This window comes from Gopherus evgoodei, chromosome 7 (assembly GCF_007399415.2).
Source record: "Gopherus evgoodei ecotype Sinaloan lineage chromosome 7, rGopEvg1_v1.p, whole genome shotgun sequence".
NCBI lineage: Eukaryota > Metazoa > Chordata > Testudines > Testudinidae > Gopherus > Gopherus evgoodei.
Genome location: NC_044328.1, coordinates 33,781,409 through 33,806,681, shown reverse-complemented (window position 1 = coordinate 33,806,681; position 25,273 = coordinate 33,781,409). Strand labels below are relative to the sequence as shown.

General features: G+C 39.3%; 1 protein-coding gene across 2 annotated transcripts in view; it reads left to right on the top strand.

The window, feature by feature from the left end:
* The window catches only part of TBC1D12 (TBC1 domain family member 12), an 85,564-nt gene that overhangs the window by 10,086 nt on the left and 50,205 nt on the right, over positions 1-25,273 (top strand). For both annotated transcript variants that reach the window (XM_030569706.1, XM_030569707.1), the window contains exon 2: positions 8,854-8,977. In XM_030569706.1, coding sequence (XP_030425566.1) covers positions 8,854-8,977 — 124 coding nt within the window. The remainder of the gene's footprint in view (positions 1-8,853; positions 8,978-25,273) is intronic.

Sequence of the window (25,273 nt, the reverse complement as noted above, 5' to 3'; positions counted from 1 at the left end):
GTAAATAACGTGATTTAGTTTGATTAGTGCAGGGGTAGGAACCTATGGCACACAAGCTGATTTTCAGTAGCACTCACACTGGCCAGTTCCTGGCCACCAGTCCAGGGCGCTCTGCATTTTAATTTTAAATGTAGCTTCTTAAACATTTTAAAGACCTTATTTACTTAACATACAACAATAGTTTAGTTATATTATAGAAAGTGACCGTCAAAAAACATTAAAATGTATTACTGGCACACGAAACCTTAAATTAGAGTGAATAAATGAAGACTCGGCACAGCACTTCTGAAGTTGCTGGCCCCTGGATTAGTGTAAGGAAGACAATGGATTTACTCAGAATTGCCAAAGAGCAAATTTAGGCCTTCAGTCTACAGGTTTAACAGTGTGTAATGGATAAGGTGCAGGTCCATTCATTCTATATTGACAATAAGAAGTAAATTGTGGCTGCCGCATTGACTGCACCAGCCTGTTGATTGATCGAGGCAGGGATTCTCTGGAAATTTATGATTAAACCTTACCTGTCATTTCCTGACTCATGCATCTGTAATTAAATTTAGCTGTCTGTATGGAATGTATTTTGTTATAGCTTTCTCTTTTGGTTATCCGTAATCTCTGAAACTATAAGCTTTGACAGCCTTTCAAGAAACAACTGGAAAGATGGCAATTCCCAGTTTTCTTTCTACATGCCTGTTTCAAGTAGTACCTCCTTTTCTGAGCAATTTTATAATACACTGGATTCCTTTGATGGAGAACGTGGTGGTTTGGGAAATAACTTAATTGTATTAATATAGGCAAGGCTGGAATAGCTTTATTCTGATTGGTCTAAATTTTAAAATCTTGTTTCTGTATAGTGATAGGAAATGTCTGAGTACACAGAGATGAAGTCTCACTTTGCAAACTGAGTAGCAAAAAATGTTGGAAATATGCTGTATACATCTCTATTAGTCATTCTTCCAGTTTGTATATCTTCGTAACTTTTCTACTTAAAATATGTTAAGACTTTTGGAAATCATTATTATGCTTAGCCTTTTTTTTTTCTTCCCTTCTGTGTTAAACATCTTGTTATGAACCACAGCTTTACTAGTTTGGTAACACAAAGAATAAGAATTTCCTTATTCTGTTTTCTCCGTTTTTAAAATTAAAGCTAGTAACTAAATCATGAACCAGAAGCTTACCTTTTTGTAAAGTTTTCTGATTACATTGAGTCCAGTGAAAATAAACATGGATTGGACATCATGTTCTGCGTTGGTCTTAAAGCACACTGATTTTTCAAATGTCTTGTCTTAGTATGTTACACGGAGGTCAGTTTTGACTGTATAACTTTTTTAATGGCTATTATAAAGATTGAAGTCCGTTACTTATTCCTAGATTTAAATTATATTTAGGCTAGTAAAATACGCAGTTATATAATTCCCAATGCTTGTCCCTTTGTGTATGATGCCTTCGCTACACTGGTGCTTTACAGCGCTGCAACTTTCTTGCTCAGGGGTGTGAAAAAACACCCCCCTGAGCGCAGCAAGTTACAGCGCTGTAAAGTGCCAGTGTAAACAGTGCCCCAGCGCTGGGAGCGTGGCTTCCAGCGCTGTAAGCTAATCTCCACGGGGAGGTGGAGTACCTGCAGCGCTGGGAGAGCTTTCTCCCAGTGCTGGCGCCGTGACCACACTCGCACTTCAAAGCGCTGCCGCGGGAGCACTCCCGCAGCAGCGCTTTGGAGTTTCGAGTGTAGCCAAGCCTTGAGACTTGAGTGCACTCTTATAGAGTTACAGAATTCTAGAAAAGTAGGGCTGGAAGGGACCTCGAGAAGTCATCTAGTCCTGCCCCTGTTCTGAGGCAGGACCAAGTAAACCTAGATAATAACTGACAGGTGTTTCTTCAGCCTGTTCTGAAAAACCTGCAATGACGGGAATTCTACAGCGTTTTCTTGAAAGCCTATTCCAGAGCTTAACTGCCCATATAATTAGAAACCTTTGCCTAACATCTAAACTAAATCTCCCTTGCTGCAGACTAAGCTGAGTATTTCTTGTCCTACCTTCAGTGGACATGGAGAAAATGATCTTCCCCCCTCACCACTTACTCATCTTTTGTCAAGACTAAATATGCCCAGTTTTTTAACCGTTCCTCATAGGTCAGGTTTTCTAAATCTTTTAGAAATCGTTTTTGTTGTTCTCTGGACTCCCTCCAATTTAGCCAGATCTTTCTTAAGGTATGGTGCCCAGAACTGGATATATTAATATATCTCCTCATGCACTCTCTTTGATCTTGCTCATAATTAGTAATTTGAGAAAGTATGTGGGGTTGAACATGTATAAGCAACAAAATTAACTCGTGGATTATGCCATCTAATGCAGATCTGCAATACTTGACAGGCAGTGACATTCCGATCCCTGATCCCAAGATTGATTTCTGTACAAAATACAATCCAAGGACACACCTTCTGCCACTGTGTAAATGCTCACAATTGATTCATAACTTTAAAAAAAAATTTTTTTTTAAGACATTGACTCCTTTGTCGACCTGGAAAGCTAGTGGATGCTTATCTGGAAGATGTTATTTCTTTTTAGTGATTCATTATTTATAGACTGTGTTGAATTACATTTGTTATGCTTATAAATTGTTCAGAAGTGACACTCACCTCTTAAAAATGTGTTGTTAACTCTGGCCACATGTAAATACTTTGTTGCTTTTACTTTTACTCTATTTTTTTTCCTATATGCCATTATCCTTATACTTTGTTTGTGAGACAAGGATGTAATAGAATTTGTTCTTAACATGCTGTGTGTGTGTGTGTGTGTGTGTGTGTGTGTGTGTGTGTGTGTGTATATGTATGTATATATATATATATTTTTTTTTCATTTTAAGCTGCTGTGTTGCTCCCAATAATAAATTAACTCTTTTTTGTATTGGGCTCTAAAAGTCTTGTGAGGACGTGAAGGAAAATGAGAGAGAAATTACAGGCCTGCATGATCTGAAGTTATCTTGTTGGGTGGGTGGAAGTGTGTACGTTTACACGGAAGACACAGTTGAAGTGTACTCTACTTCATTTTGAAAATGTAACTTAAGGACCCAGATGATTCAAAACTTGTAACTTACTTTGCCTGGAAGTAGTATAACATTAGGGGAAACTCCTATCCCTTAATAAGCCACAGTCTCACTCTTCATATCCTGGAAATATTGGCAACTGAGTTTGTGAATGACTGCTGCAAGCTAGGCAAGAACGTAAATCTGCATAAAACAGGGCATGCTTTAGTCTTGATAAATGGTTCCTTATCTGACTCAAGTTGTATTTTTATCTTGTAAATTTGAGACACAGTTTTTGCTAGTAAAATTATACAGTTCATGCATTTTACAAAATAATATACAAACACAAAATGCAGTGGATATAAAAATACAAAATGGTATAATTAGATAGTATCCTCATCTGTTTGAGTTATGGTACTTACAAGACGAGGATTTCTCTAATCTTAACTGCAGTTGAATTTCTGTCACATATAATGTATTAACTTTTTGTGTGTAAGCATGGAAAAATTGGTGGTCCATAGTTGTTCAGATAAAGAAAATTGACTGATCTTGTAGTGATTCTTGTTTGTGTTCAACACATAACTACACTTATTTTTAAATGCATCTAGACCAGCACTGCAAAGCAGTGATCCATTTCAAAGTTTTATTTTAATTTTAAAATGCCTCTGAACATGGCTCAGTCAGTTAGGAAGCTTATTTTTAAAATCAACCATGAGAACTTCCTCACTTAAGATCCAAGGTATACACTTTAGAAGTGGAGCAACCTAAATTATCATGATTCAAATAATTTTCCTTAAATCATTAATGTAAACCAAGTTGAAGCTTTCTAAAACTTGTTTCAAAATGTGATGCTTTAGATTAAAATTAGGGCTGTTGATTGATCACAGTTAACTCACAATTAACTCTAAAACTACAATTAATTGTGATTAATTTTTTTTATCACAATTATTTTTTATCGCACTGTTACACAATAGAATACCAACTGAAATTTATTAAATATTTATGGATGGTTTTCTACATTTTCTACTATATTGATTTGAATTACAGTGCAGAATACAAAGTGTACAGTGCTTACTTTATATTTTTGATTATAAATATTTGCACTGTAAAAATGATAAAAGAAATAGTATTTTTCAATTCACCTCATACAAGTACTGTAGTGAAATCTCTTTATCGTGAAATTTAGAAGAAAAAAACTATATTTATATGTAACAACTGAACTCAAAACCAAAACAGTTTAGCATAACTGAACATAAATACCTTGCAATGCTGGCTACAAAAGTCCTAAGTGAATGCCTATTTTCACTTTCTGGTGACGTAAATAAGTGGGCAGCATTATCTCCCATAAATGTAAACAAACCTGTTCGTCTTACTGATTGGCTGAACAAGAAATAGGACAAAGTGAATTTGTAGGCTCTAAAGTTTTACATTTGTTTTATTTTTGAATGCAGTTATTTTTATACATAATTCTACATTTGTAAGTTCAACTTTCTTGATAGAGACTGTACTACAGTACTTGTATTAGGTGAATTGCAAAATACTATTTCTCTTGTTTTTTATAGTGCTAATATTTGTAATAAAAACAAATATAAAGTGAGCATTGTACACTTTGTATTCTGTATTGTAATTTAAATCAATATATTTGAAAATGTAGAAAACATCCAAAAATACTTAAATGGTATTGTATTGTTTAACAGTGCAATTAATCGTGATTAATTTTTTTAATCTCTTGGCAGCCCTAACTGAAACATATAATGAACTAAATTATAATTGCCTTTTAAAATGCTACTACTAGTAGGATATCTTATTGGAACTTACAAAGTTGCTATTAGCAAAAACAGAATATGTGAAAATTAAGGCCCTGTTCCTTCATACACATATGCAGGTACGTAATTATGAATGAGAATAAATAGGACCATTCATCTGAGTAAAGTTACGCATGCACAAAGTGTTAGAAGCATAAATAATAAAAATACAATTTTAGCCAAACTTTTCTTTTTATGACACAAATTTTTTTTGTTAAAACTTGCTTCATTGTTAATAGCAAAGTTTTTAGACTTTTTAAATACGCTAAAAGTTGTTGTAAATTTCTTCATTGACTATTTTGCTCCAAAGTGATATAGGAATACAGGTGCCATTATGGACCCTAATGGAATATAGCTCAATCAAAGCCACAAAAACAGAATTGAAGTTCAACATACTGGAAATTGGTGTTGGTTGCAAATATAGTTTAGGTTATTTACTTACTAGTTTTATGTTTGAATTTTGTGGTGTTCCCACAGAAATGATGTTAATGAAGGTCTTTACAACTGTTTCAGCAGATGAGCATTTCAAGTATGAAGTCTCTTAGAAAAGTCTCTAAAATTTGAAATTCTACCTATTGGGAGAGTATTTAAAGGAACCAGTACAAAATGTTCACTTTTCCAATTTAAAATTGTAAAATGGGAAGAAAGCAAACAACTAATAAGTAAATCTGACATAATTTAAATCATGATGTAAAATTTTAAAATTGCAGCACTCTAAACTGTGGGGCGGTGTAGATAAGCCCTAAACTACATATACTTGTGCTGACTTAGTGTTGCATTAACAATGTTGTTTCATTTTTGTGTTTTATTGCCTTTTTTTTTTCTTTTTAAACTATGTTAAATGTGTGAGTCTCTACTACATTGAGCAGCTCACACCATAGTGAGGTAACTTTGAGTGAATCAAGGAGTATTGCTGATGAGACTTTTGCTTAGACATTTTTTGGCAATCTGCATTATGCTGGCATTAACTTCACAATGGAAGTTCTGGAAACTTCTTTTTTTTTCTAATTTTTACAACTTCATGAAGACTGTCACAAACACGGAGACCTTCTAAAATTACAGGATTGGCTTGGCTATTCCTTTAAGGATGAATTTCTCTTCTGTTCCTGATGCTAAGCCTGTGCAGATTTTGGTGGTTTTAATATTTGCTATGTTTCAATGAAACCTCTACCGTTTCTGTTTTGTGCAAATTCTAGTGGGAGTGTTTGCCACTTCACAATCCCTTGATCAGGTAAGACAAGCGTGTAGAGCAGTGTTTCCCAAACTTGGGATTCCGCTTGTTTAGGGAAAGCTCCTGGCGGGCCAGGCCTGTTTGTTTACCTGCCACGTCCACAGGTCTGGCTGATCGCAGCTCCCGCTGGCCACGGTTCGCTTCTTCAGGCCAATGGGAGCTGACGGACATACTGGCCGCCGCTTCCAGCAGCCTCCATTGGCCTGGAGCAGCGAACCACGGCCAGTAGGAGACACGATTGGCTGGACCTGTGGACGCGGCAGGTAAACAAACTGGCCCAGCCCGCCAGGGGCTTTCCCTAAACAAGCAGCATCCCAAGTTTTGGGAAACACTGGTGTGGAGACATCAGTGAATTGGTTTCACTGTGCTCTGCTGAGAAACTTTAAACATTTATTCATTTGTATTACAGTAGTACCTAGGACGTGTTTATTGGGCGTATGCTAAGTGAGTGAGGTTTTTTCCAGTCACAGCTTTTTTTAATTTCCCAATCTGAGCTGTTTGTAGCCCTGATTTATTTTATTCATTTATTTATGGATGATTGATTGATAGAGAGAAGTTGGAGTAAATTGCAATGGGAGAATAATGTACAAATTTCCCCATAGCACATATACTCTAATTGCAGAAATTTTTTCCAAAAGAAATTTATCTGTGGACAGATTCACATTCTTAGCTTAACAATTGTGTATGTTTCAGAAAATCGGAATGTGAAAATGGGTGCTGAAATCGGAACTGCTTTGTAACATTAATTATATTGGCTATCACTGCACATCTATATTTTGTATCTTATTTAGTAATATGAGGCTACTTTTTTTATTTTTGTTTTTTGTACTCCTCCTCCTTAGCCATTTGTCTGTTTCCACTTTCTTGTAGGCTTCCTTTTTGATATTCAGGTCATTAAAGAGCTCCTGATGGAGCCGTAGTTGGGCTCTTACTATTCTTCTGATCTTTCCTTCACATTGGGATTGCCCGCAATCATTGTGTCTTAAGTATTGCCTCCTTAAGAAACTGCCAGGTCTCCTGAACTCCTTTTTCCCTTAGATTGCCCTTCCATGGGACCTCATTCCTATCAGTTCTGAGTTTGTCTGCTTTTTTTGAAATCCATTATCTTTATTCTGTTGCTTACACTCCTTCCATTTTATGATCACGCAGGTTGCCTTCAGTTTCCTTATCAATTTCTCCCTCTTAGGTAGAAACTAGTTGAAAATGACTGTCTCCACTTTCTGAAATAAAAAGTTGTCCCTTATACATTCCAAAAAAGTATTAGAAATTTTGTGGTTTTCCAACAGATGTCTTGAGTGGTTAGTCCCACATTACTACTAGGTCTGGTGTTTTGGATGTATCTTTTATTTGTTCTAGAAATGCCTAATCCACCTCTTCTTGATATGGTGGAGTATAGAAGACTTTACCATGACATCACTCCTATCCCCCACCCCCCGACTCTTTATCTTTACCCACAGATTTTCACCTGGTCTGCCAATCACCTCCTTGTGGACCTCAGAACAAGTGTATGTTCTTAATGTATAATGCAGGACCGCCTCCCTTTTTACTGTGCCTGCCCTTCCTGGACAAGCTATATTCCCCCATACATGAGAGCACTGAGTTGTTACAGGCTGAAATTTAATACGTGGTAGGGTGACCAGATAGCAAGTGTGAAAAATCGGGATATGGGGTAGGGGGTAAGAGGTGCCTATATAAGAGAGATCCCCCAAAATTAGGACAGACCCTATAAAATTGGGACATCTGGTCACCCTAATACAGGGGTAGGCAACCTATGGCACGGGTGCCGAAGGCGGCATGCAAGCTGATTTTCAGGGACGCTCACACTGCCTGGGTCCTGGCCACTGGTCTGAGGGTTCTGCATTTTAATTTAATTTTAAATGAACCTTCTTAAACTTTTAAAAAACCTTAGTTACTTTACATACAACAATAGTTTAGTTATATATTATAGACTTAGAGAAAGAGACCTTCTAAAAATGTTAAAATGTATTACTGGCACGTGAAACCTTACATCAGAGTGAATAAATGAAGATTCGGCACACCACTACTGAAAGGTTGCCGACCACTGCCCTAATACTTGGAGACAAGCTCCACCACAAATACTCTGAAATTAAAACTTTTTGGTATGTGGTGTTCTATATCACAACATACTTTTTTTAGAAATGTTGTCCTGGGTTTATTGTTAATCAGTGGAATGATGTATATTATAGTACCAATGTCTCTAGTATTTTGGACTAGGAAAACTTTTTTTTTAAATCACTTTCCAGCTCATTTTTGTATCACAAAGACTTAAATTCACCATCCTTGGCTCAATGATTAAATATTATTTTTTTAAACATACTATCACCACAAAGTCATAAGCTAGATGCACAATATTCTGAACGCCTAAAAAATAGGTGAGTCCTCCAATATCCTGCAGATGCTCTGAAATTTAATGCTATAGCCATTTATTCCTGTTTTTTTTTTTTTTTTTTTTTTTACAACTGTAAAACACTAAACATTAAAAAGAAAGCTATCCAGCGGTGTATCATCTCAAGTAATTATTGAAAACAATTGGACATTTATTTCAATAGCACGTGACAATTCTTATTTTATACATTATTCACATTTTTTTAAAGAACAAGAGAAAATAAAGGTAATACACAAACAAATATTTGCTCTGCTGAACATTAAGTCTCTGCAAAGATGTACTGGGCTACAACGAATCTAAAATTGAGACAAACTTTAGTATTGTAAGATGCCTGTAATTTAAAAGTATTTTCTTTTTTTTTTTTTCCCCTCCCGCTCTTCCCCTCTCCCCAGAAACTTTTTCACCAAAAGGACAAAGGAACTCAAACCTGGTCTCCACAGTGCTCCTGGCTGGAAGTTATTTGGAAAAGTCCCTCCCAGAGAAAACTTTCAGAAAGATTCCAAAATAATTCAGCAGGTGAGTAACCATCTCACGTAGTTTTAGGTATGAAACTTCTGTAATTTCTTCTTTGGTTCTTTTAAGAATGAGTTGGATTTTTAGTTGATGTTCCCGTCATGGCACCCAGCTTGAGAGTCAGAAGAACCTTTTTTAGTGTTGCCTTTTATTGAAAGAAAAATAGTTACATTTTTCCTTGTTTCTCAAGTAACTTTTCAAGCAGAGAATGGATACCTCAGCTCACTCAGTGGAACTTAATTCAATAAACAAAGTTTTCTTCCATATTTCGGAGAGCAGTAGAAAAAATGTGTGAAAACAATTCATGTGCATCCAGTTGTTTTAACAGTACTAAAATATATTCTGATTTAAAAATAATGGTCTTTCAGTATTTACAAACTTTCCTCACATTCTGAATGACTTATAAGCAAACTAATTTGTATTATAAGATTGTGGGAGAGAGCTTGGTGACTGGCTATATTAAGACAAAAAATGGTATACCACTCCAAATCAGGTTAGAAATGTCCACTCAGGCCTGGTCTTCATGAGGAGAAAAGGTGTGGGTTTTATTTGATCATGTTAGCTAATATATGGTAAAATCCTAATGTGGAAAAGACCGTTTGTGGTTTTACAAATAAACTAGTGGTTTACCTCAACCTGTTAACACCTGTGAGAACCCACAAACTGCCTTGTTACTAGAATCTTAACTGTTAGTGAACACATTATTAAAAACAAACGTTAGTTTTTTCCCCTAGTGTGGATGAACAGTAATTGTCTACAGATAATGCAGAGATCAGTTAGATTCAGTCCTAGGTTAAATTGGCTTCTTGTGGGGCTCAGGGTACTCAATGTGAAAAGTCTGCCCAGAGAAGAGTCTGTAGTGGTCAAAGCATCTGGAACTTCTGTGGCAAGAGATGAGACCCTGGCAAAGCAGAACTAGCCAGTACAGCGCTAGTGTTACCTTTTTTGGGGTGTGTGTGAAGGAGTGTGACCAGGCTGGTTAGGTGATGCACTGTTTCTTTGAACCCCCAATTGAGATTTTAAAGCTGCTGATCCTCAGTGGAAATCCCAGTAAGGGAGGCTATGAGAAAATTGTCCTCCTTGAGGGGTAAAAATATCTCTCTGGGACATGGATTCTGTTAGCTTGTGATGTGCAGTTGGCAGCTAGTGTACCAGCTTGGAAGAATGAAGCTGAGAAAAATTAAGGCAAAAAAATTAATCTCCCAGTCAACGTATTTGTATGTTCTTGGCTGAATCGAATATTGAGAGAGCATTCTGTAAGAGTGTTTCTTTTGTCAGTATCTTTCTCTTCTACCCTCTCACCTCTAGCGTGATGAGTTTACCCCTCCCCCACCAAACTCCCAGTCTGTACTTGCAAGTTCCTTAGATTTCAGTATCAGTAAAGACAACTTTCTCATTATTTCTCAGCATTTGGGCAAATAAAGTTTAGAAAATGATCTCTTGGTCCATGGTAAATAGAGGATGTTCAATATCACACTCCATTTCTTTTGAGCTGATACCTATTACCAGGAGCCTACCTTTCTAACAAGCAAGGGGAGGAGGGGAATTTTCCAGTTCCCAGACTTCTTAAACTCTCTGTGCTCAGTAATGTTTTCCACTTCTTGCCCCTCGCAAAATCACATACACCTCTACCTTGATAGAACGCGAACCGATAGAACGCGGGTTCGCATACAACATGGTAAAGCTCTGAGCAGCGTGTTAAGGGTGTCGGGCCAGGCTGGGGCTGAGGGGTTTGATAAGGGGCAGAGAGTCTTGTGGGCAGTCAGGGGCTCTTCCCCCCGCCTCCCCTCCCCAGGTCTGGGGGGCAGGAGTTGTGGGAAGGCACTTTTGGGGGCCCCGCAGTCCCAAAATGGCCCGGGGGATTAGCGGGGAGCCAGAAGCAGCCTGCTCTGTTTCCTAGCCTCAGCCCCTGCCATGTTGCTTGGGGGAGGGGACTTGGAGGAAGGGATCCCCCCCGCACTCACCTGCAGGGGCAGAAGCGGAGCAGTCTGGCTCCAGCCCGGTCCAACCTGCCAGCTCCCAGCCACGCCGCTCCACTTCACGCCGCAGGTGAGTATAGGGAGCGTCCTTTCTCCAACCTCCCTGCACTCACCTGCAGCGGGAAGCAGAGTGCCGCAGCTGGGAGGTGGCAGAGTAGAGCGGGCTGAGGCTGCCTTGCTCCGCTTCCTGCCACTGGTGAGTGCGGAGGGCGTCTTTTTTCCCCAGCCTCCCCGCACTCACTGACGGCGGGAAGCAGAGCAGTCCAGACCCAGCCAACTCCCAGCCATGGCACTCTGCTTCCTGCCGCAGGTGAGTGCAGGACCTTTCCCCAGCTGCCCCCCAGCGACAAGGCTGGGGCTGGGGCAAGGAAAGCGGAGTAGGCTGGGGCTGCGTCACTCCATTTCCTGCTGCAGATGAGTGCGAGGGGGCATCCTTTCCCCAACCTCTCTGCACTCACCGACGGCAGGAAGCGGAGCACAATGGCAGGGTGGAACGGACTGGGACTGGGCTGCTCCACTTCTCTCCGCTGCCGATGAGTGCCTGTCAGGAGGCAGGGAGGGGTGGATAGGGGTTGGAGCAGTCAGGAGATGGGGGTTGGGTAGGGGGTGGGATCCTGGGGGCAATTAGGGATAGGGGTCTCTGGAGGGAGCGGTCAGGGAACAAGGAATGGGGCGGGGGGGGGGAAGCAAGTTTGATATAACGCTGTCTCACCTATAATGCGGTGAGATTTTTTTTGTCTCCGGAGGGCTGCGTTATATCGGGGTAGAGGTGTATGATGTTTTATATGCCAGCACAACTTTACCTGCCCCACCTTTAATTTTTCTGAAGTAGGCCCCTGCCTATTACCTTTTATAAAGGGGTATAACTCACTCAAGAACAGTTTATAAAATAGACAGTTCTGCATAGAATAAATGCATGGAAATGTGGAATCTGTTTTTTTTAAATATAAATGACTGATATCCTAGCTTTATACATGTAAAGGTAGTTTTTTGTAGTAAAACCAGAAATAATTTTTTTTTTTTTTCAAAGAAGGACGGGACAAAACTTTTTTTTAACATTTTTTTTCCCTTTGTTATAGCCACACCTCTGCCTGCCAAATTTGTGATTTTAGTTGCTGTTTTTGGTGACCCAGCCATACGCTGTGATCATAAAATATTTTTTGTTTGCATTTTCCCTGCTAGTCCTGAATATAACTTCATTTTAGTCTCCTTGAAAAAAGTTTAGTTAGCAAACAGACACTGCCTTCAGTTAAACTATGCCCTGTGTTTTACATGGATGAATAATCACATTAGAACTTCTATATATTCCCTGGAATTCTTACTTGAGACTGGGTGGAGAGTTAATGAGATTGTTATTAAACGTTTTTGATTCTTTGATGCTCCAGTTAATTGAATAAAAACAGTTTTATTCAACTCCGGGATTATTCAGGATAATTTTTTCTTTCTATACAAGACTTCCATGTTAAAAAAAGGCAACTACAGATTCAGTCATTCATCAAAAATTGTAAGAGTCTCTAAAAAGAAATCTTGTGGCTTTCCTACAGGCAGACTTTTAGTTTGACCTCCTCAGTGAATATCTTGGTAGAAATAAAATCTATTCGTATATCTCTTTTTGGTCTAAGTCCAGAAGCTTGTGGTTTCTGAAGGCATTTGGGCTCTAGGGAGAGATGGCCAAAAAATTCATTCAAAGGTGATCGATCGTGCTGCTTCTATCAATTATAATGCCTTATTGTCTTATGTTCATCCCTGTATGTTTTTAGTGTGCTATTCCTCTGCTATTACATAATAATGCCACTGCTTTATTAAAGTGAATAATCAGTAGTAATACAATATTAATGTTCGAAAATACTAAACACATGAGTGTGTCCCTGCAGTTCAAAGGCAGTATAGTGTGCTGAACTAGTGAATTTGAGTTCCTTTCTCTTGTGCTGGTGGAGGCAATAACCAGAGGCCTTCTTTATGCTACAAGCGCACAGCTAAGGCTCTGCAGCTGTGTTGCTGTAGTGTAGATACTTCCCACATTCACGGATGGAGTTTTCTCTTTAATGCAAGTAATCCACCTCTCTGAGAGGTAAATAGGTCAGTGGAAGAATTCTTCTATTGACCTAGCTGCTTGTACAGTGGGGGTTTGGTTGACATAACTGCCTTGCATATGGTGTGAAATTTTTCCCAGCCCTGAATGATATAGCTAGGTTGCTATATGTAATGATATAGTTAATTTCTAGGTTTGTAGACGAGACCTGAGCGGAGAGCTTTTTTCCCCCTCTGTGACTTCTCTTCTCTCTGGCTTCTCTCTTTTTCCCCATGCTCCTCTGCTAACAGTTGCAACTGACAGGCTTGACAAGCTCTGGAGGGAGCTATGTTCTGTCATCCTTTTTTATTTTTTTAAAGATTTTCTGCAATAGGAGTCCTTTGTGAAGCAGTGAAGTGAAAAATGGGAAGGTTTTTCTGGAGCTTGAAGAACTCCTAGATGGAAAATATCAGTCATAGAATCCTGTAGTGTTTTGCTATGGGCTTAAAAATATGGCTGGGGAAGGAGCAAGCAAGACTGCAAAAAAAAAAAAAGTCACTTGTGCTGAAATCGCAACAGTGTTTAATCAGGACTTGCTGGGATAAATGATAAACCAAACTCTATTTTAAGATGTGACTTCCTTAGATTAAGCAATAAAAGTTGTATGTTAAAAGGTGTGCATCTTCAAATGTAGTTTTTTCCTTTTAATTTGAATGTTAAATGGTGGCTTCCTTAATTGTGAAAAGAAGTGTTCTCTAAAAGTATCTGCTGATTTAACATTCTTGGTTCTCTGTCTCCAATAAATACTATATACTAAGAATCCAGAGGTTTCGGGTCTATCTTCTTCGGAATAGAGGTGGTGGACTAGACAGTTTCCAGTCGTCAGTTCCTCTTTCCCTGAAGTGAAGGAACTTGCTCTTGGGACAAATTGTAGTCCATCAGATCAGCAAATTTACTTCCGTCTTCTACCCCCACCCCCTACCCCCAGTGAATATCTGCTTAATTTTTGTTACATTCAAAATGAGACTTCTAAGTAACCTTAAAGTGATGAATGCATCTTCTTTTCTGTATGTCTAGATATTGTATAGTATTTAGGTAATATCTTAGATAAGACAACACAACCATTTATCTTCAGTGTTTTAATGGCTTCAGATTATTGTTCGAGTGCTCTGTCAGCATTCCAGCCACAGCATGGGACTTTACAAGATGAGAACACATTTGGCTGATGTGAATTATGGGAGTCAGAACCCAACCTGAGATTCCAAACTTGAGTCATTTCCTAATTGTGCCTTGAAAATCCACATGGATAGTGGAACCGTTTTCCAGAAGTGATGGTACTCCCTCTAAGCAAGCAGCTTCTGTGAAAACTCAGTCCTGTCTCTTGGAAAATTTTGGTCCGCTTTGTTAATCCAGCAAAGATTCTAATGGATGAAGGTGCATTTTACTAAAGATAAATTAAAATGTTGCCTCTAGTACCTGGTCTAAATTGTGTTGCCCACAATAATACTCTGTCAAACTTGATGAGAACAGGAAGTAGAGAACTGGGGGGGAACATATGGAAGTGTGTTGACTCTGAGGTGAGGTTTGTGTGCTAAAGCCCTTCTTTCATTGGTGCTGTTGTTAGTTTGGTTACATGTATTAGTAGTTCCAAACTGGTTTTAAGGTAAGATCCCTGCCAGCACCTCCCCACCTCCATAGATCAGCTGTTTCGTGGCATGCAGGAGGTGCTGAGAGGGAGGGGGAGGAATGGGGGTGAGAGGGCGGAACTGAGCAGGAAGAGGTGGGGCAGGAGTGGGGCCTTGGGAGAAGAGGTGGAGTGGGTGTGGGGCCTGGAGCTGAGAGGGGGTTGAGCAGCCCCAGGGAAAGTTGGAAGCCAATTCCTGTGGGAACACCTATGGACCACTTACACAAAATGCGTGTGGCCATGTATTACTACTTGTTTGAAAAGTCCAATGAGAGTTCACTAAATACGCCTTCCCAAAGTGCCTACATGTCAAGCTGGTTGTTCAACAGAGGTGTTGTCTTGGCTGAGGCAGGCCACTGGAGAGAGCATGCTTACATCAGTCTTTGTGTCATTGATAGGAAGTTTTACCAATCCAAGGCCAGGTCACCACTACAGATCTATATTGGTATAACTATGTCACTTAGGGGTACAAAAAATTCACATCCTTCAGCGATGTAGTTATACTAGGCTAACCCCCAATGTAGGCAGTGCCATGTTGACAGAAGAGCTTCTGTCGACATAGCTACCACCTCTTGGGGAGGTGGAGTAACTACACTGACAAGAGAAGCTCTGCTATTGATGTAGGAGCATCTTCACTTAAGTGCTACAGCGATGCAGCTGCATTGTTGCAGGATTTTAAGTGTTGACCTGCCCTTAAACCATGGCCTCCCATAGCTGGGTGCTAATCTAAGGTCATCTCCAAAATTGAGGTTCATGTGGCTTTCATGGATTCCAAAGAAACAGAGGGGATGGGGAGGGGTTTGTAAGACATGAATGAATTGTATGGTCTTTAGGAAAAATCCAATCACAATCCCAGTAATTGGTTTATCTGTTTACATACCAAAACCCCTTTTGCCAAGAGAGATTAAATATACTAATTCATAAATGAAAGCTGAGATTCTCCTTTCATATTTCTATATTCTAGAGATCAGAGGGCTTGAAACTTAGAGAAAAGCTCTATCAATTTAGCTAAAGAAGACTACAGATCTGAAAAAGGACTTTTGATGATGATCTCTGGATTAGAACTAGCTTTCTCTCACTAAAGAGAGAAGATTTAAGAGTACAAAACTGCATTGAATAGAAAAAATCCCATAGTGACCAATAACACAAATGAAGTTAGTGAAGTGGTGATCCCCTAAGTAGAACTTAATGGCAATACCAGGTATAAAACAAATAACCAGTATCGTAATTATTGAGAAAGTTAAGCAAAAATAAATCATTAACGAGTTTGCGTTCTCAAAAGGGTCATTTGGTTTTTTCTTTTAAAGACATGTAAAATATATCTAAATTTATCCTTCCAATATTGCAGAGTAATTTAGAATATGCCATTTGTTTGCTCTTTGTTATTGAGGTAACCATCCAACTCAGGGAATTGGTTGGGGATCTTCAATCTAAATGATTTTTAATGTAGCTTCTACAAAATCAAAACTTTCTGTGCAGAAAAATTCAAATGAAATATTTTGTTTTTGGTCGGTTGGACCCAAATCTGAATTATTTTATGTGTGTGGCATGTTGACTGACTCCGAGCACGTAATTTTGAGTTAGCTGAACATCATGCTGCATCTGTCTCTGTACCATAGTATCTCATGGGAATGAATGGCAGTTCAAGTGCTCCATTTCCCCATTCTATCCTGTGGTCTTGGCTTCTTGGCTGCACTATACCTTGCATTGTTGTCTCACCTCTGACTGAGCTACATCATGGGAGTAATAGGACTACAGTACATCAAGTGATGCATAGTCCTGCCAGGGAGGCCAACCCATAGGAAAGAATAAGGGAATGATGCACCCAAACTATGCTTCCATGAGGCACCATGGCACTTGTAGGCAGATGCAGTTTAATGTTTAACTTACTTGAAACAAAACATTGTTTCAGGGAATGTCAAATACTTTCAAAATGTTGAAATAAGATTTGTTGATACAAAAAAAATTCTGATTTGTAAGGAGTTCCTTATTCCGTGACATTTTGATATTTCAACTATTACTTGGGCCTAAAACAAATGTTTTGGGTTTTTTGTGTGTGTTCAGCTGTACTAAGTTAACACTGAAGCCTCTTTAAATAACCATAGCACTCTAAGAGTTCAGAACCTGAAGATTTATCTTCACACTATGCTTGTACAGTAGGTAGGTATTTCTGTTTCTAGCTATGGAGAAAGTAATATCTGTTAAATAGGGTTGCCCACCTACCCAGGTTTTCCCAAGATCACCTTCCGCGCCTCCCCCCCCCCCCTTTTTTTTTTTTTAAGATAGTTGTCTCAGGAAATTTGTAAGAGTGATTAGTGCACACTATCAGCCTTCCTGTGTTGCAGGCACAGGATCATCCTCTGGTCTTTGGTACATCAGAGGTGGCAACCCTAAAGAGTGTGCTCAAGGTCACAAAGCAAGTTAATGGTAGTCAGGATTTCCATTCAAGAGTTGGACTCCTAGTCATCTGGTCTAACTACTAGATTTTAGTGCAAACTATTCCTTCACAAAAAATGGAATAGGTGGTGATACTAACAGGCTGTCACAAATAAGGTCCTTCAGAAAATCTGGAAACTTGGTTTGAGAACTCCCTGAAGCCACCAGTCCCAGAAATGTGACTCTGTAATGGATACTGTCTTCAGAGAACTACTGAGATTGGAAAAAATTACCCTATACACATGCAGAAAGTACTGCAAGGAAATAGTTTCAAGAGTAAGTCTATTGATTTTATTTATATTTTCATGCAGCAAATTACATATTATCTTTTCCAAAAGATTACCGCTCATTCAGCTATAGAGACCCACATACTTCTGGTTAGATTTTGCAGCTGTAAATGGATCAAAAGTTGAAAGTTCTTGGCAGGCTAATTCTCTCAGCTTGCAGCTCTTGGCTGTCTCAGTTCTCATTGGATTTAAAACTTTACAAGCAGGATGTGATTTTTTTTTTTTTCCTGGATGTCTCCCACCAGCTGTGCTTCCTTCCCCCCCCCTGTTTAATAATGGAAAAGATAGCAACCTTTTAGGATTAAAAGTGCCAAAAATGTATTTGGTGTACTGAAGTTTTTATTCTGATGAACTGTGACATGAAGTGTAATTGTCAATTTAAATAGGAGAATATATGGATTAACAGAAATCCTGACTAGTAAACTGTGCTTGCCTTCTCACTTTAAAAATCATTGTCTTATACTTTTGAAATAAAATGTGATTGTTTTTACATGAAATAAGGTTGAAGCTGAAATGCATTTGCAGCACATGATGCATATAATGTATTTCAATTGGTACTGATTAAAGTGGCAGATCTGTTTAAAATTAAGTAAAACTAGTTTGTTTCCCTTTTTTTGAAAATACCTTATTCATTAGATGGGAGATATTTATATCTGTTTTTGTGGTGTAAGTGACATAGTCAAGTGAAATACTGATTGAGGCATCTAAATTCAGTTCATGCTTTTATTAATGAAAATATTTCTTTGAAGACCAATACAATCAGTTTACCATAAAAGTAAAGCTTAAAGTGATTCCTGAACCCTGCTTGGGCTACAAAACAGAGATGGTATCTTTTTTTTTCATTTTTCTCATGTCTTTCTATCTCTCACAGATGTATATCTGCATATTCTAATATAGTTTGCATTATCTCCTCCTTTTAGCCAGGTAAAGCCTTTTTAGGAACCTTAGAATAAAAAAAGCAGATTTTTTTCTAAATTCTAAGTCTCAGACACTCTAAAAAGCAGAATACGAAATCAGTTCTAAAACAATGCAGAAAAGAGCAGCAGCCATTATTTACTCTCACATCTACATAAGCAAGGGTGCTAGCATTAAGCAACCAATCTGACAAAACACCAAATAGCACTTGTAGACTATTTTTGTCATTGTCCTACAACTAATATCTGAAAAAAGTTAGGATTGTCATCAGGTCTTGGAAAATGGATATTGAACACAGGAGGTCATAATCAAAAGCGTAATGTGAGAGGGTTTCAGTTGGCAAAAGTTGTCAATGCTGGAGTGCCTGCCTGAACTCTAATGAAGTCTTAACTCCATTGAAGTCGATAGTGAGATTCCTGTGTCTGACACTCATACCAATGGTTGGATATTTGCCTGAGAAGTATGGCTTGTGTGTTTCTCTAGTAGAACCCTCTGAGATAGGGTCACACAAACTTTAGTAGGGCCAGGTGTGTGTGTGTGTGTGTGTGTGAGAGAAATAAGACGCAAAATAGGCTGGATCAGCATCCATGTACATTGAGCCTCTCAACCCACCACAATAACTCGCCCCTCTAAATCCATACATGGCGTCAGTGCAGGCCCCCTGACACCACCCACCCCCACCCTTCCTTCCTTAGGAAAACCCAGAGGAAAATAGTTTTGCAGTGTGCTCTGAAAATCAACAAATCCAGGCATTTACAGATACTCCCACTTCCCTTGGGCCTAAGTTCTAGTGCTGCAACTACTCACCAGAAACACTCTCCTGTAAGACCATTCCTGTTTAAGAGAAGTGGGCTGTTAGCTCAGGACCTCAGCATCTGATACAGCCCACAGGAAGAGAAGCAATCTCTATCTAAGGCAGGCAGGATTCCTAGCTATTTAGGAATGTATATAGATGAAAACCAACATCTTAAACATCCATCAGTTTCTTGATGGACCATAGGGCAGACCATAGATCATGGGTATTATGTGCTCCCTGAAAACAGGACACACAACTGATTAAAAATTTTTGTTAAAGCTAATGTTAAAAATTTATGTAGTACACAGGATAAGAAAAGTGTCTGTACATCTGAGTACAGTGCTTAGATTATCCATAAATACAAAATTTGTTTTTAAAGTCATAAGATACATATAGTGCATAAATCAGCAATAACCCAAATGTAGATGAATAAATTTTAAGAATACAGTTTAGACAACTGATACTAAAATGTTACATGTTTCTCCCATCAGTCTCTCACTAGGAACTCCTTCAGTTAAAGATTTAATTGTTGATTTCAGTAACTCCCACTTCTACAGTGAAGCTTCGTTGTCTTTCCGGTGGAATCAGAAGGTAACAGACACATACAACCATTCAAGAAAATCCTTGGGTACTGCTTCAGTTTCCCTCTTTGTGGAGTTGTGCACCTTAACTAAAATTTTAAAACTGTATCATTTGTTTCCAGACAGCCTAGAAACTAACTGTAATATTGCACTCCATATGTATTATGGAAATATGTTTGTGAATGTGAGTATGATGTAACTGGAATATGTCTTACGCAGAGGCATAAGATATTATTACAAAGATTATAACCTACTGAATTTTTTTCATCCTATTTGTATGAATGTTTCATTCTTGTATCTGAAAATAGAAATATGAAGTATAATTCTGAGGTCCTAGTGATTATGCAAAGTGTGAGCCATTAATGGTAGTTTAGAATCTTGATGGCTCCAATTGGCTGCAAATGGTTTATTTACCTGCAAGCCTTCCTGTGTGTGTATAGGCCAGCCCGTGAGTAATGAAGAATGAGGTCTTACAGTGACATGTGACTATGTCACATGATACTGGAATCCATCTTAAATCTGGTACTTTTTCCATTTAGAAGGAGGGGTGGGGACTTGGACAAAAGATTCCTTTGGCACAAGGCAGCTATAACAGGGAGTGGAACAGGACAAAAGGGCTGCCGGTCATGAGAACAGGCCTGCTTTCCACCTAAGATGTCTGCTGGAACTAACAAAGACTGTACCGGGGAGAGGATTGGGCCCAGACTAGGAAGGCATTTAGTCTGGGAAAGAAGCTTATTGGAACACTTCTGAGGGTGAGATTATACCTGTAATCAGTTTCTTAATGTATTAGGCTTAGACTTGTGTGTTTTTTACTTTATTTTGCTTGGTGACTTACTTTGTTCTGTCTGTTATTACTGGAAACCACTTAAAACCTACTTTTTATACTTTAAATCACTTTTGTTTATTAATGAACCCAGAGTAAGCTTTATACAGAATAAAACAGATTTATTTGGAGTTTGGATCCCACTGGGAGCTGGGTGTCTGGGTGCTGGAGGCAGGTAACCTGCTAAGCTGTTTTCAGTTAAGCCTGCAGCTTTGGGGGCGTGGACCAGACTTGGGTCTGTGTTGCAGCAGGCTAGTGTGTCTGTCTCAACAAGGCAGGGTTCTGAAGTCCCAAGCTGGCAGCGAAGACTGGCCCAGAGGGAACTTCAGCATGTCAGGTGACAGTCCCAAGGGGGTCTCTGTGACCAAACCTGTCACACTAACTATGTAGTATAGCAGTAGCTGTGTCAGTTTCAGGATATTAGTGACCTCATCCACCTTGTCTCTTTAGAAGGTAAATTGGAATTAAAGCCCAAGGCACTGGTGCCCCTTCTCACCCATCCCCCAGTTCCCCACTTTCTGCCAGTTAGTATCAACTGTGCAGCCTCAACTCTCACTTTGCATGGAGTGAAACTAGGATTCTTTTGTAATACTTTGTTAGCAATTTTTCACGGGGATTTTGTAGATCTTAAACTTTATTTTGTCGTCATTCATTTTGCCTGTAAAAGAATTTTTCTCCCCTTTCCCGGCTGTCACCTCCTCTCTCCGCTCCCCCAACATTGTTTTGGCAGACAAACATTTTAGGGTTTTTTGTGTTTGTTTTTTAAGTACAGCCATCATTTTCAAATCTTGGTGCTAGGCTTTTATAGGCGTGTTTAGACACCCAAGCATCCCACAACACTTTTTTCAAAATCACTTCTTTAGGCTCCTAAATTAATAAGTAGGAATCTAAAGTTAGAAAACTTTGTCTTATTCCTGTGATAGTAAGATTCCCGTGTCTGACACCCATGGCAAATGTTTGGATGTTTGCTTGAGAAGTGTGCCTTGTGTGTTTCTCTAGTAGAGCCCTCTAAGGCAGTGGTCTTCAGAGTGGGGTGCTCAAGATGATCCATTGGGGAGCATGGCAGGAGGAGCACCGCTGGAGGGGTGGGAAGGGCGGCTGGAGGAGGGAGGGAACTAGCGAGTAGGGAAGTTGCTGGCCGCTGCCTCCTCTTGTAGGCAGGGCCACCCATAATGCAGGGGCTTTAGGGACTGCAGGGCCCTGGGCTAAGGGGACCTCGGGGTCCTGGTCTGCAGCTCTAAAGCCCCTTTCCGAATGCGGCCCTGAGTCCTCTGGCCTAAGGAGGAGCAGAGGCAGTTGCACCCAGCGGCCGGAAAGAAGCGGTGCTTTCCCTCTTCAAAGCCGGCTGGAGAGAAGCGGCCACTTTTCTCTGGCCACTGGCTTTGCCGCTGCCCCTGCTCCTCCTGAGTTCTCAAGCCCGTGCTTGCAGGGCAGCATTCTGAAAGCGGCTTTAGAGCTTAAGCCCCTGCGTTCTGGGTGGTCCTGCCACCCAGGGGTCGGGGGGGAGCTCCCAGAATTGTGACTCTCTGAATCATGGCCATGGGGGTGGTGCCGCACTGCGCAGAGCGACCTGCACACCCCCTGCACCAAACAGGAGCTGCCCCAGGTAAGTGCTCTGCATCTCTTGCCTGCCCCAGCCCTGAGCCTCCTCCCGCACTCCCACCCTGAGTGCCCTCCTGCACCCTAACTCCCTTCCAGACCCTGCACCCCACCGAGCCCCCTCTCACACCCTAACCCTAATCCAGACCTTTGAATCTCTGTATCACAAAGTGTTAAACCAAGATTTTCAGAAATAATGAAGCATATTCAATCACATTGCTCTCACTAAAAATTAATTTTTTTGAGCAGAAAGGTTTTATATACTGTTAATAAAATACAATAAAAATTATTTTAAAAATATTGTTTTATCTTTAGAAATTAAAGGATGAGAGATTTTTTGTATGTTTTATAATGTATGTAATATTAGTATAGTACGTGTATATAATTTATACATAAATATACATATATTGGGGGTGCATGCTCAAAATTTTTTTACTGATAGAGGTGCACGATCAAAAAAGTTTGGAGACCACTGCTCTGAGGGTCGCAAACTGTGTTGATTCTAAAGGTGCTGTCAGCCGTTGGATCTGAGTAATTAATGACATTGATCTCATCTCCTTGGCTTTATACCTCACATCTGACTGGACATATCAGCGTTACCACAAAGGTATTGAAGTTGATGGGGGATAATCCCTCTTGCTGACTGCTATAAAATATGTAGATTTCAACTGTTGAGAATGTGATATACAGGAAATCTCCATCTCTGAGACTCTAAAGAAATAATACGCTAAGGGAAAGGTTGAGTCTCTGTGCTCATTCTTTATCACCTTTTTAATGTAGTTGTTTGCCCAATCCAGCTTCTCTTAAGATAGGTAACACAAGAAAGTTAAGATTTCATCAGATCTGGGGACGTCCAACTGGTTTTATGGATCCAGTTTTCTGACTGGGTGCTTTGTCTGTGCCATTGCAGGCCTTTTTTTTTTTTTTTTTTTTAAGGCAGGGCAGTAGGACTTGATTTTTCTTTGAAACAGAGCCTTTCTTATTTTCTACTGAGAGTAGCTTCCATGTCTGGAACTCTTTAAGATCCTAGAGTTTCAACAGTGTGCGTTGGACTGTGATCTGTCTTGGTTCCAAAAGATAGCAGATCCAGCAAAGGAGGATCCTCCAAAACATTTGCAGGAGGCTTTAATGGTTGTTTGTTCTGCTAGTTCAAAGATTTCAACATGGATGGCCTTGGTCTTCTGTTCTGTCTGAGTTCTTTCTACCCTCTTCTATGGTTTTGTGACCTTTGGATGGATGACCAGTAATTCTAAGTACTTTCATATCTGCTGAAGCAGCCTCATAGACAGAATGAACTATCTCAATCTAGAATGATGATGATTTGTGACAGGCAGATGACTCATTTTGAAACATTGGTAATTCGATATTCTGGGGAGAAATAGTTTTCAAGGAAGAGTTCTGTTAAGTAGTGTAACAGTGAGTGTGTATATACAGTTACAAATTAAATTGAGCAATTTTTTTATACAAACTGATTGGTAAATAGGGTACTTTATCAGGGTCACAGAAAACCTCTCATATGAAGAGATTGAAAATGCTGAAGTTGTTTACCTTAAGCAAATAAGAGGGGACGTTCTACAACTTTTATTCAAAAGGTAGGTCGGTACTTTTCTCCCTGTCTCATCACATGAGAACAAATGTGTAATGTAGTAAAATTAAAAGGTGGGAAATTTAAAAATTAGTCGAAGGAAATATTTTCACACACGTAATTAATCTGTGGTACTTATTGCCAAAGGAAGTCACTGAGGTCAAGAATTTTTAAGATTTTGAAAAGGGACTGGATATTTATATGGACACACAAGGATATAAAGAATATCCAGTTACCGTTTTTGGCAATTTTTTTTTTTTTTGGAAGGAGCGTATTAAACCTCATGTTTCAGAGCTGTTAGTCAATCTCTGGCTGTTGTAGGGTTTTTGCTCCTTTCTCTGAATTATCAGGTACTGGAGTAGATGGACATTGGATCTGACCTAGTATGGCAATTCCTGCATTCCTATAAATATCTATTAAAAGATCTCTCGAGGGGGCACTAGAAATCGTAATGCAAACCCCTGAGTTTACAGTATGTTAACTATCAGCTTGGTCACTGAGCACTTATTCTGACGTTAACTTTTAGGTTCAAGGACTGAAGAATTAAGTTTTTGGATTTGGCAATGTATCTGTAAAATGTTTTATGTGAAGATGAGTGTATTTTGGGATAGAAATTACCCTTATTTTGCTATCTGTTTAGTGTCAGCTTTTTAGAGATTTGTGGTTGGCTTTTTTTGCTTAATATCTGTTTATTTTGATAGACTTGAAACTGAAACTTGTATTACTCAGTTAAGTAACAAATGAGTTTGATTTCCCACCCACTCCCCATTGCCAGCAATCTGGATTTGGATTTGAATTCATTCTTAGCCTCATCATAGGTTATCGGAGCCTAAGTCTGTCATTCAGGTGACATGCTCGTTCTCTGTGAAAGGTACTTTTCTTGAACATGATGGATTTTACTGATGCTAATTCCAAAGAGGTAGATCTTGTTCTGATGTATGGGCAGTCTAATGCCATAGTATCAAAAAGGGGGGAAAATGTGATAAGAGAGGCTTTAATTTGTCTTTTCAAACTTAAGTTAGCTTGATTGTTAGCTACAGTTAATTACTAACATTTCTAGTAGCGAAACTTCTTTAGAGTGGCACCAATTAGCTCAGCTCCTGAATACTACCTAGTCATCATTTTTGTCAGTCTCTTCTTAATCTTTTGTCTCCATGCTGTCTTTTACAATGAGGCACAAAATTGGTGTGACATTGTACATGTGTTTCTGCTTCATGAGAGGCTAATAGTTTAGCAGATATGTATATCCCCAGCTTCCAGTAATGGAGGGAGTGTTTATAATTGTGGAACAGACAATCTGCACCGTTGGCCACAGAGTTTACGCTATGAAGTACTTGAGGTTTTGGTCCCAGAAAAGAAGAAATGTAAAAATTGGGCTGGAGTGAAGGAGTATGAAAGGAGAAGGAAGACCTGTCTCAGAATGAAAGCTCTATGACCCCATTGCAACACGTTAAAGACTCACATTTTGTATAGGTGAGACTTCACATATGTGCTATACCCTGGTATATTTGTGAAAGGTAAGGCAAGCCTATGTATGGTAGGAGAGAGAGAGCATCCTTGCCTCAAAGTAAAAACTACTTTAGGAATACAGAAAGTTGTG